Raw genomic sequence first — 12,300 nt, forward strand, 5'->3', positions numbered from 1 at the left:
AATAGAAATAAAATAAAAATAAAAAATGTCATAGTTAAGAAGAAGTAAATGTTAAAAATGTACAAGGTAAGAAAATAGAAATAAAATAAAAATAAAAAATGTTATAGTTAAGTTGAAGTAAAGGTTAAAAATGTACAAGTTTAGAAAATAGGAATAAAATAAAAATGAAAATTGTTAAAGTTAAGTTAGACTAAGATTACAATTATTAAGCCTACAAAATAGAAATAAGATTACCATATTAAAAGTGTTAAAATTACGAAGTAGAAAAGGTCTAAATAATGTAAGCCATACAATATAAATAAGTTCCAAATAATTTGATGATTCTGTTAATGATGATTCTGTTAATAAATAAAGGAGCAAAACTTTATTTACCCCGGAAAACAAAACACAGTAACAGATTAGGCTAGCGGGATCCCACCCGGCTAAGAAAGAAAGATGAGGAATGTAAGAAAGACACCGTATGAAGCATGCAAGTGCGAGAGGCATGAAAGAGAGAACTGGAGTGAATGAGTTAACTAGAATAATAAGGGCCCGGTGATATGCATGATGGGGGAAAAGCAAAAAAAAAAAGAAAAGAATATTATTTTCAATCATGTCATGTAGTTTGCTATTCTTAAACACTCCTCCGAGGTTCGCCCTTGGCATCCTGCATCCGTGAAAAAAATGTTATAATTTGCATCCACTATGGGAAACAGAACGATGCTGTATGTTGACTTATAATTAAAATATTCTGCACCGCTGTTGAACTGTGCTTGTAGCAAGCAACACATGCTTTCCATCTGTTGGTCCGACGCGGTGAGGACAATTCTATAAATTGTTAAAATCATCGGATATATTTTTCCAGTCCAGTGAGTTGTCAGATATCTGCAAGCGATAACACACCAGTTAAACTTTTATCATATTTTAGGTAAGCAATACAACGGAACTTGAGGACAATGAAGAAGCAGCTGGAGTAGAAGGAATTTCGGAGCCACCAAATAGCTCAGTACAATCTGGGCAGCCAAGTAAAAAAGAAAAACGCGATCCAAAGTTACAAATCTTGAAAGAAGCTTTTGGAATTTTAACATTAGCCTCCTCAAATACCAACACGCAAAATGAGAAGATTAAATCTTTTTTGACTTTTGTAGGAAGTAAAATGATGAAATATTCTGAGCACACTAAAAATATCGTGCAACAAGGCATATGTGACTTAATTTTTAAGGCAGACTGCCATTACTTTGATAAATATCCCTACCAGCACACAAGTAATAGGACACAAACGTCTCAAGGATATCCTTCAGTTCAACCAACCTCGATGCAGGCGTATAGCCAACCAGCCAATGTGGGATATTATAGGCCCCAATACATCAAAAAAGATGGAACAGCTATTCCAAATATATACGTCTGTAGGACAACCATCTCCGGGCCAAACATCTCCGGGTCAACCATCTCCGGGTCAACCATCTCCGGGCCAAACATCTCCGGGTCAACCATCTCCTCAACATCTCAACGAACAATATGCTATGTCATCTCCGCATAGTAAATTGTCTGATATTTTGGATATGGGTGATTATGTTTAAGTTACCCACAGTATTTTATTTGCCTATATCATTGATTTAGTTTCTATATTAAAAAGTTCAATTACTTACCTTTACATTGTCTTTCAATGCATTGATGATTGCTGCACAAACTTCTGGAACAAAACTTATAACTTGCTTAGACATTCTGAAGGTATACTGTAAACTAGTGAATGAATCACCACTTGCTAAAAATCTCAATGTTAAAGCCAATTTGTCTTGAACGGGAATCGCTTTTCTAAACCTTGTGTCTCTAGTGCGAATTTGAGATCCAATTAAATTAATTAGATACTCAAAATCTGTACTCGACATACGAGTGAAATTCTTGAAATGTCCACTAATCTCTTGAGACTTCATATCCATTACTAAATTGTATGAACGATTTCTATGTGTTCGACGTGGACTTTTATAATTATCTAAAATATTATACATGAATATGAACGCAGCACTAGCCACCATTTGAGACATGTTGTCGGCGTGACGTCGTTGCGAGCACTGCGGATCCGGCAGCTCGTCTAGATACGCTGTGGACCGTGGACCAGCCGTACCCACTTGCAAGTTGATACAGTATCTGTTACGTTACGTGCTACACGGCTAGGTGAGTACCCACCTGTACGTGGTACGCGAGCCTGTCATGAGTTTGTAGTGTGCAGCTCGCCTAACCTTATATTTGTAACTGCACACACTAAATTATGACAGTATTACACGAATTGTCGACTTGAACAGTTCTCTTTTATTTCACCTACAACACTCCAATACATGGCGACCCTTAGCCAGCAGTTAAAATTTTGCAACATACGTAAAATACGAGAGTAGCTGAATAGAATATGAAGAAATACAATTATGAAGAATAGAAGTTTGTGAAGACGAGAAATAAGAGGAAAGAAGATTTTAAAATTACAGAAAATGAAAAAAAAAACCCTCACAGAAGATTGGTTTGGATGAAGCGATGAGAACAATAGAAGAAGACAGAAAAGGGTGTTGCTGCCGGGAGCCGGGAGAATGCTCAAGCCTTATGATGAGAGGATATGCAGGGCGCCGGGAGATAAATTGTACGGGTCCGAGGTGGAACAGCTAGGAGTCAGCTCGAGACCAATGCTGAGGAGTTCATTCACCCATGCTACGTAAGACGTCATGACCTACATATACGTTGACAGTAAATACGTGCTTACTGCAATGTAAGTTTTTGCTCTGATATTGTAATTTTTTTTTACGTTGTTCTGTATTATATGTTATTATTAAGTTCAGGCGGAATTACTTTATATTCAGTTTAAGGAAATCTATGTCTTTCCATCCACAAGAGCAGGTTATGCAATTTAGAGCTAACCAAAATGTTAAACGCGGAATCTACCGTTTCCGAGGCCGAGGAGATAGCCATTTTTATAACAATAAGACAAATTATAATCGTAACTATAATTGTTATGAAAATAGTACAGGTCAACGAACTTCACATATCGTAAATCGAGGTAAACACGCAGGCGATCAGCGCCAGCGTCAGCATTTTCGCGGACGACCGATGCATTATCAGCGTGTACAGCATAACACGCAAGAGTCCAATGTCCAAGACAACTTGCGCAACGATAACGCAAATAACTATGACAACTTAGAGTTTTTCGTACCTAAGCAGTGCACTCATTCGATTTTTAGTTATAGTAATTTTTGTGTAATTAAGTGTCAACTTAAAAATAGTAATATCGATCTTAATTTATTAATCGATAGTGCAGCTAGTTTAGTAGAATTTATTGAATTTAGTACAACAGGATAAGATAATTATAGAAGAAATTAGTTCTAATTTAGAGTCTATGGGATATATTTATTTAAATATTATAATTAATCATGTGAATTTTACTCAACGCAGTTTCAGATGCATTGAGCCGGATACCTTTTACATTCAACAGCTTAAAGGAAATGCAACAGCATGTAGTATCGTTCATGACAAGAGTACAAGCTCGTAGGTTACGTATTGACTGTGACAACAATAATATGACTACGGAGGTATCCTCTACTCCAAGGGCTGATCAACCTAAAGTAGTGGAAATCCTCAAACGACCAATTCACCCCAACCCCAGGAATATGATGAATGTGACTTACATGGTAAAATAATTGCAATTAAAAAAATTGAGATTGTTACATAAACATGAAAGAGAGCCGTTTATATGTAAAAATTATCAGATGTTTCGGTGTCGTAATCGAAGCAAAGAACTACAATCCCCTGCCTATTTTTTTCGATAGGTCGATCGAAAACTCCTGAATATTTTTCGCCTCCTCGAACGTATATTTTACCAACGTCTCCATCACCACTACAACAGAGAGCAACTAGTTCACGCAGCTCTTATTCAGAACCACCAACGCAACAACAGAGGGCAACTAGTTCACGCAGTACTTACTCCGACCCGCCAACTTATTCCACAATACACTCCGGGGCACCTATCCAACAGCACATGTATTCTGAGTTACTACCATTAGATCCATCAGTAATTAATCAGAAGAAGCATCAACCGCAGGGGATTCATCAGTGATTATTATAAGAAATGAGTTGATACAACAACCTACTAGAACCTACACAGATTGTAGTAATAGCACGAGCGACCAAACTACTCAATAGATTATGACAAATTGATTGATATGGCGATATAGTGAAAAGGGATTCTTAAACTTTTTTGTAGGTAAGTATTTATACCTTCTTCCTAGCTTCGAATTATAAGTTCTTCCTGATTTTTTTAAATGTTATGCCACTTTAAATAACCATAAGTGTATTTTTAAACGATTTTTGTTAAAAATATAGTATGTTGATTTTATTAAAAATATACGTTCATTTTATTAAAAATGTAAGTGGATTGCCCTAGCGTTTTTCTCAAAGCACCCCCGTCTCGTATCTTTTGACCCCTGTTTCCAGATAAATAAAAAACGTTTACTTTTCCTTAATTTACAAATAATAGACATACTTTTACTTATTTTTAGGATAATTATTTAGTTAATTACAACATGACTCCTGATATCACACTTCTTTGCACACAAAATATGTGAGAAAATCTATGTAGAAATTGAAAATTGTGTCTATCCACCCCATTTTACGGTACTATTCTTCTTGACAAAACCAGCAAGCTCCACGTCCTTCAACCTCTTCCTCCACAATAAATGAAATAGATTATTCAGCTGTAACTATACAACGTGCTTCAACTTCAACAAGTGCTTCAACACAATTATTGACTTTTTCAAAAACTTGGGGGAAACTGTTTCAAATTTTCCGGAAGATGTTCAAATTCGTTTAAATCGTTAAGTTTTTGAAATAGTTAGCGAAACAGAGGAGTTGGTTTTCAGGGACAAGTCTAAACCACAATATGCATTAGAATTATCTGTAAAGAGCGCACCGCCCATAATCAATTCAAACGATGTTGATGCGCAACCGCCATACCAAATAATGACACCAACTTCAACAAACATTGTGAAGCTAAATGATATTGGCACACAGGAAGAGATTGGTCTTAATGTTAACGCATTAAATGCTTTTTTAAATTCAATTCAACGACAAAAAGATAACCAATGAATAGTATTATTAGTGATGGCTATTATGAGGCCAAACACAAAGAGAAATGGAAGATGTTGATTAAAGTATAGTTTTACTAGTCTTTCGTAGTCGGAAAAATTGAAGAATAATCAAACAACTATTTTCTAAATTCGTGTCCTACAAATATTAAGTGATTTACACCAACCATCATACTATCCCACCCAGTATCAAACTTCACAAACATCCGCCCAAGCAGACTACCAAACATCTCGAACAACTGTTCAGACTAGCTATTAAACAGCTCAAATGCCTATGCTACCAATGCTACCAAACATCGATTCAACACAGTGCCTTTTACTTTTCCTTTCTCCTACTATGCTTTTTAATAATTCATTTCAGAGATTGAAGATAATAACGATGTTGAAATGCCCGATATTCTTCCATTTGCCCGCAAAGCAACAAAAGTTTCAAATGCTATGTACCTGCTCAAACTGAAAATCGTGTATTTTTTTATTTATTGATATCTGTTAATATTTTTGATGTACCGACGACATCTTATTCTAAAAAGGTGACAATGAACAAGAACCATCTTTAGATATATGTGAACTACAAACAATAAACCTAAACGTAAATTCTACTTAAAATGAAGTGCTATCAAGTTTAGGTGCAGATTATATTGGCATTATTAATCACCAGCTAATAAGAACACCAACATCTGTATCGGACCTTTCTTTTATATTAGACAATGTTGATTTTGTTTCTTCGCCAGACGGTTATATTATTCAAGTCCTTAAAAGTAAATCGAGTACGCCAATTCTATTTGATTGCACAATACAGGAAGATAACACTGTTTTAGACTCAAATGATAGAAACCACGACGAAACACTAAAACCTATTGAAAATAATGAAGATTTTGTACATGAATGTAGACAATGGCAATATTAATATCAATAAGACTTTAACGCCCCAAAATAGGTGTATGTTAAACCACAACGGGATGGTCATAATAATAAATAGAGATGAAAACCCAAAGCAACAAGACCTACCTACCTACCTGTGATGATGATAACTCTCTCTCTCTCTCTATCACTACAAACAACTTAAACTGTAAGCGACGCTGAAATGAAAAAGAATAGATAGCCAATAAATCGAAAACTTTAAAAAACTCTGGCCAAGTTGGATGTCATTCTAAAAAGCAGAGTCTTGCAATGTGGTGAAACGTTTCCATAAAATAGTAGGAATGCCGTTTTGGAAAAAAAAAATATAAATTTGGTAACCATGAGTTGCAATGGCAATTTATAACTAAATACGTTATATCAGAATCTGTGAAAAAACTTCAAGTTACTTGAAATAAAAACCGTATTCAAACTATAAGTTATTATTTGCCATTAGGTGGTAATAAAGTTCGTGTGTGTAAGATGTTTTTCCTAAATACTTTACGAATATCCGAACAAATGGTTTACACTGCCAAAGAAAAGTACAATAGTGATTCTGAAAAAACTGACTGTAGAGGTAAACATAGTAATCGACCACGCAAAATGTCAGTGCCAACAAAAGAGAGCATATTATCACACATACAATTATTTCCAGCAAAACAAGCACACTATGTCAGAAAATTTTCCAAAAGAAAGTATCTATGCGAAACTTTAAATATTTCTAAAATGTACCGTATATACGGTATATACACAGATCGGTTCAAAGAACAGACTGACGCATGTTATTGTGATGTGAAGATGGCTACCAAAAGACAGTACGAGATTATCTGTAATACAAAGTTTAATTATTATTTTTTCATCCTGAGAAATATTTGTGGCACTTGTACATTTTATGAACAAGCTGAAGGCAAGCACAAGGAATCATTAAAATATAAATACACCAAACATATATACAGTCAATGGCACGGAATATGGCCCAAAATTTCGAGTAGCAGTTTGTCAGAACCGGTTTTTTTGTTAATTTAAGAGGGTAAGCGGTCAAAAACGTTCATTTGTTTAATTTCTGTGACACTTAACGTTAGTTCGTTAGTGAAACGCACTAAAGACGGGTGAGTTAAAATTCGATATTCCAATAGTCATGCATTTAATCTTTAATGTTTTTTTTTTAATCGGTAGTAATTTACGCTTCCAGAATTGGAAAACAATGACCCTAACACCTGCTCAAGTTGCTCAGGCTGTGCTACTTCAAAGTCAAGGGCGAACGCAGCGAGAAATTGCTGAAACTCTAAATGTATCGCGTAGCAAGGTATGACCAAACCGGTCTATACACAAGGAGACCAGATAGTCGCGGTATTAGATGTACATCAGTGCGAGGTGATCGATTTATCACTCTCGCAAGTATGCGAAATCGGTTCCTTACTGCGGTCGAAATTCGGCAGCGGCTACAAATTGCAAGAGGAATCAACGATAAAAAAAAAGTTATATCGAAAAATATATTTTTTTTTCTCGAATTTCTGAACATTTTCACTTATTACTTTTTAATCTACGACAAAAAGTTACTGGACCAAAGTTATAGAGAATTTAATTTGCAACAAAAAACGTTAATAATTTTTTTTTATCAGATAAATAGTTTAAGAGATATATCGTAAAAACCGTTTCAACCCCTATTTTCAAGATGGCGACCGTGGGACAAGGGTGGCGACCCCACAAACTTGATTTTAGCTTTACACTTACCCCCCCTACACATCAAAAAAATAAAATTGCGTCCTCTAAGAAACGCAACCCCAAATGTAACTTTTCAATGGACTAGCAGTGCGATAACAGCATTGAAGATTAGAGAAATGGAATGCAGCCTTTTTAGTTTCTTTTTCTTACGCGTGTGGCGCTGTGCTACTTGTCAAGCTGACATTCAATGTACTTTTTTTTCTCTGACAATAAAATGCGAGTTAAATTGTGATCCTAAAACGTTTCATTATTTCTTCCACAACCACGTACTTTTCTTACATGGTAGCAGAGCGTGGTTTCGTTGTGGTACAGCTAGAAATAATAATAAAGTGGAGAAAACTTCAATCCGAAAAACTGTCGTCGCAATTTACATTGAAGGGTAGGATTATTCTTCAAAAATTTAATATTTCTCGTGAAGATAAGCAAATTGGGCCCAAATATGTTTAATTTAGAAAAACTGGTAGGAAGAACAAACTTTGCCACGTGGAAATTCAGCATGAAAGCATATTTGAACGGCCGGCTTGCCACGACGGCAAGCCGGGGGATGCTGCAAAGGATGTCAAAGCGAAATCAAAGCTGACCTTACTACTGGATCCGCAAAATTATGTCCATCTTCAAGACTGAAAAACCGCCAAACAGGTGTGGGAAAATTTGCAAAAGGCATTTGATTATAATGGTTTAACAAGAAGGGTAGGTTTGCTTAAAGATTTGCTCAACACCACATTAGATTCAAGTAACAGGGTTGAGGATTACGCAAGTAAAATAATGAACACTGCACACAAGTTAAGTAATAATGGTTTTGATGTCAATGATGAGTGGCTTGGCACCTTCATGTTGACTGGCTTACCAGAAGAATACAAACCCATGATTATGGGCTCTGGCATCAAAATAAGTGCTGACTCAGTGAAATCTAAATTTATAAAAGAAGTTAACAGATCAAAATCAGCAGCTTTCTATACAAATTCAAGAAAAAACAGAAATAATACCTTATCGATAAAAACAAAGGGTTTGAGATCCTTCAACTGCAATAGGAATGGACATTTCGCTAAATATTGTAAACTACCAAAGAAACAAACGGCAAACAAAGGAGAAAGTACTAGTTTTGTAGCAGACTTTTCAGCTACAGTCAGCAAAAATGTAAATGATGAATGGTACATTGATTCCGGTGCATCCATGCATATGACAAGCAGAATTGATTGGATGCATAATGTCACTGAATCATCTGTAAAAAACATCACTGTGGCTAACAGAGAACCCTTAGCCGTGAATGGAATTGGCTGTGTGACGTAGTAAGTAAGCATTTATATAAACATGTATCGTTTAATTATGGAGAGAGTAATAAATCATATTTCGATCAGTCGTTTGAATTCCTTAGTCCCGTCCTTACATGGCGGCCCTGCCTATAGGGTTCGGTTTCGGTTGCGCGACAAGTACTTAGTGTGTGAAAATGAAACATTCCACGATATTCATTGTGAGCAATATACTCGTCGTAAGCGACTTTAAAGTAAAAGCAGTGAACAAATTTAATAAAAATGGGTTCGTCGTAAACTAAAGAAGAAGTGGTGATCGCGCTAAGGCGTGCGAATTTGGCAGACTTGCAGTTATTGCACAGAAATGTTTCTAATATCAATATCATTCTCGGCGTAATTTTGATTATATTGTCTATTGGCATCAGCTGCATGCTATTAACTATACAAGAAATGCCATATTGAATGGATGCGGCAGGAGATAGCTAGAGGTGCGTTTATACATTCTGGAGGAAGATGAGACGACGAGGAAGAGGCCCGAAGGAGACCTTGGATGTCTAGGAGCTGTCTTAGTTAAGTCGAGAAAATAAAATACAAGTTAAAAATGTTTTATTTATACCCAGGCTGGCTCTCTCTATCTCTCAGTTGGGGCTATTGTGAAAAATGGACATAAGGTCACATTTAATAACAAGGGATGTGAAGTTGGAAATAGTAAAGGTGAAGTAATATGCTTTGCAAAGTTGAAAAATATTTTGCATGTATTAGAGACCAGTAAGGAAGTGGCCCACTTGACCTCAAGAAATAAGAATAGCAATTATACTTATTTGAATATGTCCGATGTAAAAAAGTTGCCTGCATGCTCTGAGGGTGTAACTCTGACTCCAGCCTTGCGATTCTTTGAAATTCAAACAAGAACTCGCATCCCACTACGATATTCCGATCACTTCGCGTTCGCATTGGAATAACCTTGATTTGGCATTCTATAAACACTAATAGTAATTACCCTGCCTCGAGCGAAGTGAAGTGATAACAAAGTTTGTTTATAGTACTACTAGAGATAGCCGCGTACACGCAAATGTAAATCGAAACTTACCGGTTGCAGTTTTTTGTTGAATTTATAAACATGATGTAAGAAAATACTTTGAATGTAAGCTTTTGGTGTCTAAAATATATCTAATATATCTAAAAAGTAAATTAAAATTTATGAAATTAATCGTAATTTTTAGCTCTACACAAAGTTCCTTTGGTCGTATTAGCGAATACCAGAATTAAAAAACAAAATGTTAAGTCAAACTTTTTTGTTTTCAAAATAATTTCAAGTGGTCAAAAGTACAAAACGACCGATGTATCCCGCAGAAGGCTGCGCAGGAACGTTTTTATGAAATGGTGGGATGAGCGATGTGCGCGGGGCCGAGGTCTAGGCTAGGGATTGACTCTATGTAAACACAATCATCCCTTTATTCAATCAAATATCGCAATCGATTTTATCGATTTGGAATTTATTGATTTTTGAATACTAGCGAAACTCAAACAAGACGTGAATTTTCAAGGAGCTAAAACGAGCTTACAGACAATTGTTAAAAACTTGGGTTTCAAGTGGTGAAAGACCGAAACCAATAGAAAGAACCTTAAAAAGAAGACCGACATTCGCCTAAAGAGGATATTGTACTCGAAAGCAATAAAAAAATGCAGGCATAAAAGGCGATCGATCGTATACACTGACGAGTCTTACGCCCACTCATCACATACAAAAAGTAAGGCATGGTGAGATTGCTCCGCTAAAGGACTAAAGCGTCCTATATCCAAAGGTCAGCCGGCTAGTTATGGTGCATGTTGGATCAGAAGCTAGATTTGTTTTGAATACCCTGTTGATGTTCAAATCTGGGAACAAAAGACTATCATGATGACATGAGTTTCTCAAACTATGAGAAGTGGTTACGGACTAAATTGATTTCAAATTTGAGCCCTAACTCGGGGGTGGTTGTCGATAATGCTCCATACCACACAAAATTTTGAATCCTGCCCCTACATCCAAACAAGAAAGAAAAAATGGAATCGTGGTTAGCAGAAAAGGGTATACCATATGAAAAAGACATGCGTAAACCGCAACTTTATGATTTAATAAAAAAAAACAAAGACATGCATAAACAATACGTGAATACGTGATAGACGAAATGTTTATACAATACAACCATGATGTCCTTCGATTACTGCCTTATCATCCAGATTTAAACCCCATCGAGATGGCGTGGGCTGCTATTAAAGGGCACGTAGCTGCTAAAAACGTCGGCTGGAACGTAACCCGGCCGGAACAATGGAGTGCTCTATGCTGAAGAGTGCAAAAGGTCGAACATGAATGTAGGCAAAGCGATCATATCATTGACGAAATGACGAAACAATTCATCGTTAATACAGGTTCAGACTCAGAAAATGAGCCTTAAAATTAGAGCGACGGCAATTATGCGATTTTTCCGCAAGGATTTCCGGTGGACAACTGTTTAACAGTTTAAAATATAACTGTTTTAAAGTTGCAATCTTACCGAGTATTACTCACCTGATAGATATATATATTTATATGTATATTTTGGTTTATATATATATGTTATAAAATTTTCTATTCAGGACGATGGTCCCTGAATTTTGTGATACTTCTATAAAATGTTTATTTTCTATTTGGAAGAAGTTGAATGACACTACTCACCTTACTCCCGTAACCATAACTAATTCAACACCAGACATTATTCTTATTATACTTTTATTCGTCTTTATCGTGTTGATTATTATTATATTACTCCTTATTTATAGAAATTCCCGAAGGATTAGCTTCCCTCTTACATCATTTGATAGTCATTTTAATGAATAAGAAGCGCCGGGCAATTCTCAGGGCCACGACAACTGCGGCAAAATCTGCGTATTTTGGTTACAATATATATCAGGGAGATTATAACCCTATACTTCCTCTATATCAAACGTTGTCTAACGTCAACACTATGGGAAAGAAGAAAGCTGGCTACATTCCACGTCGGCCTATTAGAAGTAAGAGAAAGCCAAAAGGCAGGAAATATTTTAATAATTATTTAAGACCAGTTAAGATTCCCGTCACGTCTTAGTATTCCTTGGAAGCGGACATCTGGAACTACTGGAACGTGGTCATTTAAAGTTAAACTTTCCGAACTAATAAAAACCTTTGTTAATACTTATGATGAGTTTAAAGTTATCAGGCTGTGTTTGAGATGTTTACCTAACAATTCGACTAGTAGTAGTGGGCTTTGTGCTGCTGTTCTCATGGACCAGAATGGTTTTGGAGACTTTGGATCTGCATCCGCAGC

The 12,300-nt window shown here is 36.0% G+C and overlaps 1 protein-coding gene and 1 pseudogene across 1 annotated transcript; one reads left to right on the top strand and one right to left on the bottom strand.

Annotated features, from left to right (window-relative positions):
* Window positions 1-85: 85 nt before the first annotated feature.
* LOC149499636 (uncharacterized) lies at window positions 86-3,130 on the bottom strand. The gene is made up of 2 exons (XM_089739414.1): window positions 1,629-3,130; window positions 86-864 (listed from the first exon to the last, which is right to left on the bottom strand). Exons 1-2 carry the CDS (start codon window positions 2,022-2,024, stop codon window positions 808-810), a joined length of 453 nt encoding a protein of 150 aa, XP_089595540.1. The 5' UTR covers window positions 2,025-3,130; the 3' UTR covers window positions 86-807.
* LOC149499637 (uncharacterized) lies at window positions 2,559-11,522 on the top strand (annotated as a pseudogene).
* Window positions 11,523-12,300: the final 778 nt, after the last annotated feature.

Source organism: Bombyx mandarina, chromosome A1 (assembly GCF_030267445.1).
Source record: "Bombyx mandarina strain Sakado chromosome A1, ASM3026744v2".
Classification (NCBI taxonomy): Eukaryota; Metazoa; Arthropoda; class Insecta; order Lepidoptera; family Bombycidae; genus Bombyx; species Bombyx mandarina.